The sequence below is a fragment of the Acyrthosiphon pisum genome, chromosome A3, assembly GCF_005508785.2.
Source record: "Acyrthosiphon pisum isolate AL4f chromosome A3, pea_aphid_22Mar2018_4r6ur, whole genome shotgun sequence".
Taxonomy (NCBI): domain Eukaryota; kingdom Metazoa; phylum Arthropoda; class Insecta; order Hemiptera; family Aphididae; genus Acyrthosiphon; species Acyrthosiphon pisum.
In genome coordinates this window covers 33969872-33975585 of record NC_042496.1, presented here as the reverse complement: position 1 = coordinate 33975585, position 5714 = coordinate 33969872, and the positions used below count along the sequence as shown (strand labels likewise).

Here is a 5714-nt window from a genome sequence, read left to right as displayed (position 1 = left end):
GATATAAATTTATTATTTGTAATGCCTAAATAATTATTAAAATAATATATAATGTATACACATTTTTAGTCAGTACTCAGTAATCAGTATTAGGTCAGGCCATGGCCTGACTGGCCTGACCCGTAGTTTCGCCTATGTTTATTAGGCAATTATGAGTAATGCAATATAAGGATTTGTATATTTATGTGTTATGTATTTAACTTATGGTGACCAGACATACTCTTTTTTGATGCGTGTCCTTAACAATAGTGTTAGGTACATGGAATTGTACACTTTTTTTGTTGAAAATATTATTGGCTAATACCTGTTTATGATTTTTATAATTTGGTCATTAATTTATATTTTATGGTTCGACCATACATGGTTAATTGATGTTGTGATAGTGACTATGACATTACTGAAGATAAAAATTCATAGAATGACATCATGAAGACTAGAATAAGGAGACCAAACTCCGCTTCTGATAACGTCCCGAAATGAGTCGCAAGACCAAACGGCCACAGGTTGTGCTGCGTACTCTAGGGTTGCTACTTTAACCCGTGTAGTTTAGATTTATACATGTGCATAAGTGTATATTTCATAAACATGTTATTCGAGAAACAAATTTGAGTGCAACGATACACGTATATTATATATGGTGTATCGAATAGTATCGAGCTCAAACTTGCTGTGAACAAAGATATATAGGTATAAAATAACTAGATATAGTGTTAACGGAATATATAATTTAATTATTTACACAAAAATAAAAATAATATTTCTGAATATGCACATGTATATAAACGCGTAATCGTACAAGCTATAAAATCTAAGAGGGTCATGGTGTTCAAAATAATGAATATATTTTCCAAAGAATGCAAAAAACATGAATAATCCCTATACTATGCGGGTTAAAGTAGCAACCCTAGCATACTTAACGCAGCCTGTGGCCGTTTGATCTTGCGACTCATTTCGATACGTTTTTTCATGTGGGAGGTCGTACGAGGTTGGTCTCCTTACTCTAGTCTTCATGAATGACATATTAATAAAGTTTTTTATTTATTTATTTAAATTTTACACTTTATATTTTTACCTTACCTTTAAAAATAATTTATACTTTAGTTTAAGTTTACTTTAAATTACTTAAATTTCAAAGTATTTTTATCAAAAAGACTAAATGAGTTGACATAATTTAAAATAATTAGTTTTTATTGTTGATACTTAATAATAATAATATTAATAAAAAAAATACAGTATTCAGATGAAAAAAAAAACAATTTTTATAGAAGAAGTTTACCAATGGACTATGGACTTTCTATGACAGATAAAACCGGCAGAATAGTAAATAGATAGAGGAAGACCTAAGTTTTAGTATGTACTTAAAAAAAAAAATTTATATCGGGTCACCATAATTATAATGCCTTGATAAGCAAAGGTGCCGTGAAAACCGATATTATTAGTTTAGACTAGGGGTCGTGGTTGTGAATGTATAATAGAATACGCGGGTACACGGAGCCCGGGCACGCGGGTAAAAATTATATTAAAGCCCGTGTTTTTAATACCCGTGTATAATACCCGTGTATATTGCATATTAATTCAGAATTCAAAAATACTTTATGTTACGTTATGTATATTCAAATAATTGGTTATTTATTAATAATACAAATTGTATACCCCTCGATTACCTACCTACCTATTATTTATGTATGTTATGAATACCTAAAAGTTTTGCTTAAGAATACAATATAATATGATATGCTTTTTGTCATATTGAGTTCAGAAAGTGGAGAAATCGTTAAGTCAGAACTGCAAAGTACTGAAATACAATTGTATTTGAGTTGTAAATATATGAGTATTTTAGCTCACGGGTATTTAAATACATGGGTATATACGGGTATATATGTTTTATTACACGAGCCTTAACCCCGTCTTGTGTAAAAACACGGGTACCCGTGTAGTTCACTACACGTGTAATCGAGACCTCTAGTTTAGACTGTTAAAAGAAAACTGAATGTTTGTATTTTTCATTTAATATATCTCTGTTATTTGTTATTCTATTTGATTCAGTATAAAATATATTTTCCCGAACACCTTTATAGTTTTTTTTGGCAAGGAATGTAATCAAATAATAATAAACAAGTATAAATTCACTTACTACACATATGAAAGTTAATCTTACGTTATTACTTAACAATATAAGTAATATAATTACACTTAAGTTAGCAAATTGTATAAAAATATTGCTTAATAATATCATAAATTGCCTCTAAATTTATTTACTAGAGTAAAATGCTGTAAATATAATAAAGATATGACATAAAAAATATAATAATTATTAATATTATAAAACAGAATTTTACAAGCAGCTCTGGCCATTGGTCAAACATTTTACGGGAGAGCATTTCGAGTTGACTCACGGTTCATATTACTCATCTACGAGACTCTCTTCCACCTCTCTGGGTGTGTCCAGTCCTCATATTATGACAGCCCTGTAGTGGCCTTCCATGAATGTTTGCCACTCTCCAGACCTCCACTAATTGATATATTATTAACTTTATTTTTACTTTTACTAAACATAGTAGTATAATATACTGGATTATTAAAATATATTTTGAAAATTGTACTAAATAATTTTATATTAATCATTAGGTAATCAAATAAATCAATAATCATTCTTATTGAAATGCACAATTCTGAATATTTTAATATTTAAATTATTTGAAGTATTATTTTATTTCAAGCTGATTGTATTGATATTTGATATGCATAATGTTTACAATAATATTTTATTTGTTGAAACTGGGTCAAGCGTGGATCTAAAGAGAGAAAACCAATATTGAGCTTGTATCCTCTTAAGATTTCATTGTTAAATATTTATTAAACAATATTTTATAACATTTAATTTCAATAATAATTATTATAATTATATTAACTTTTATTTACATTTATTTAGCTGAAGAACGTATTACTCGTGATTGTTTGAGTTCATTAAAAGGTTTTCGAACTGATATTCCAGCTGACAAGTATGAGGGTTGCAGAAAGAGTTCTGTGGATGTTAAGCTAGGCCACTATGTGAATAATTCAATACCTGAATTGGATATTAAGCGGTATATTTTTTAAATAAAAATAAAGTATTAAATTTTAATTATTGTAAATATTTACAGAGACTATTACGATTCAACTACCTGGTGCTTTTGTTATTTTGATCATTGGTGTAACTCAGCTAACATGTCTACATCTTCCAATTTGCTTATAGTGTTGATAAGTATATTTTTTTTTGTTCGTAATATTGATCAATGACTATTCTTGTATTTACATTAATTTAATGCAAAAGATTCATGTTCATTATTTGTACTAAAAAATCAAACATTGATTTAGGTTTTTGGTTTTATTATTTCAAATAATTTAAAATATTGTTAGTAATATTTTTTTCGGAACTATTTTTGTGTTCAATCATATTGTAAAATTGATATGAATTTACTTTACTTTATATAATTTATATTTAATTATGATAACTAGAAAAACAATATTGTGATCAGAGATTGTTGTTTAACAATTTATAATAATTATAGCACTTTTACCAAATAGTTTTATAATGATAAACCATTCATTCAGTTATTCATGTTTAAGGGTATTACTTGTCTTAAAACACCAAACATTAATTTTCATATCCGTCCAAATGTGTTTGGTCTTTTATTATATAACTTTGTTTATTGATATATTATTTTTAAGTATGACTGTATTAAATTATAAATTAGTTAAGGTTATTCCTTAAAATAACCAAATCCGTCCATTTTATACTATTTTTTTATTAAAACCAAAAATCATCTATACATTTTTTTGTTATTTTTTTCTGAAATAAATAATTTTATACTGTTAAATAAGCATTGGAAATATTTTTTAATTTATAGATCCAATCTTTCTATCTTAATATGAAGAAATCATTTTAAGGTAACATTTTAATTTTTGGTTGATTGGTAGAAATTGTGTTTTGTTAGATCTAAACATAAATGTATACAGTGTGTAACAGATAGAACTGACTTTTGGAATAACTTTTGTCTTAATCAATATTTAAAAAAATTTTTTTTATATATAATTTATAGCCACTTGAATTACACGTGTAATAAAAAAAAATTATTTTTATTTTTTAATACCGAAAATTTTAAATTTTAAATTTGATTTAAATTTTTTAATAAATTCAAAATAGCCAATTTATGAATCTGATTATAAGAACTATTTGGATGGTAAAACATTTATCTAAATATTTTTTAGAATTTTTTTAAATATCAATATTTTTTTGATTAAATTAATTTGGAACGTGATAACTTTTTTAAAAATATTATTTTTGGAAATTTGCTAACATGGGTATATTTCTAAAACTATTTACTAATCCTATAATTTTATCAATTTTTTTCATACGTTTAAGTAGCATATTTTTTTTTTTTTTTTTGGTCAGTTCTTTCTGTTACACTGTATAAAAAGAAGAAAATACATTTAATATAATATATTTAATTAAAATTGTTAAACATTAAAATTTTTAATTTTATCCAAAAATACTTACATTTTAGTGTTATTACATATTGCATAATATATATATTCTATTTTAGCCTTTTGGTACTTTTGATTACATTTTTTTAAAATATTATAATTTTTTTTCTTATAACCATATTCTAGATTCTTTGAATATAATTATTTATTAGTTATTACTAAGTTACCTATGTAAATATTGCAGACTGCAGATACAAAAACTATAGGCCACAAAAATTTAAATTAACCCTTTTTTTTTTGTTGAAACTTAAAATTTTTATTTTTTCTGGTTGCTGTCTCATTTTAGTTTTGTATAAAATATTGTATTCCAGACTTCAGTTACTTATATTTTAATGCCATAATTATTTCACTATTTATTTTATAAATTAACATTTTTATGGCATTGTTGTTAAAGATATCACATTTCAAATTAAATAAGTAGATACGATTTGTTGTGTAGAAAAATGTTGATTTTATAAGTACATATTATAATACTTATTCATTAATAATAATTAATTAGGTATTATTATCGAGATAAACCATTAACAATAACATTTGAATTATGAATACTTACTTCAGTAGACAGCGGTCAGAGCTTCATAGTTATAAACTAATATAATATGATACTCAATTCAAAATAAGAAAGTCTCTCTTCAGAGATCAGTTTTTGTTAATGGCTGACCGCCCGACCGGCAATTCTCGTCTGTCACCCCCAACAAGTCTGTAGTGAAGCCACCCCCTACACACAAGTCGGCTGCCTAGTACAATCTTATTTTAAACAGAGTACCTATGTCAACCAACTCTCAAATAGTATTAAAAACAATCATATTTATTAGTATGGGTTAATAAAACCTTATAATATAATCTTTTATCATTAATTGATGGTAGTATAATTATGTACCAATTTTAAATTAAAAAAAAAAAAAAATTGAGCCATTTCAATTAAATGTTTTATTTTATTCTTATTGTTGTAGGTATTTAACCTAATTAGTACTTACTTCGGAAAAAGCTAAAATATTATATTATATCAAATATATTTCGATTATATTGGGTTAAAAGCGAAATGCAGGGCCTCTGAAATATCTTTTTAACCTTCGAAGTGTATACATTAAAAACTGGTGTAATTGTGCGATTATTTATGTCCCCTCATCGCGCATTTGTTTGCACAAATGTTTGCACGATGCCTTATCCACCGCACATACCACACA

The 5714-nt window shown here is 25.8% G+C and overlaps 1 protein-coding gene across 1 annotated transcript in view; it reads left to right on the top strand.

The window, feature by feature from the left end:
* Nucleotides 1-3860, top strand: part of LOC100168749 (CG6038-like) — a 5978-nt gene extending 2118 nt beyond the window's left edge. The window contains exons 3-4 of the mRNA NM_001162327.2: nucleotides 2933-3086; nucleotides 3144-3860. Coding sequence (NP_001155799.1) covers nucleotides 2933-3086; nucleotides 3144-3279 — 290 coding nt within the window. The 3' untranslated portion in view covers nucleotides 3280-3860. The remainder of the gene's footprint in view (nucleotides 1-2932; nucleotides 3087-3143) is intronic.
* The last annotated feature ends 1854 nt before the right edge of the window (nucleotides 3861-5714 follow it).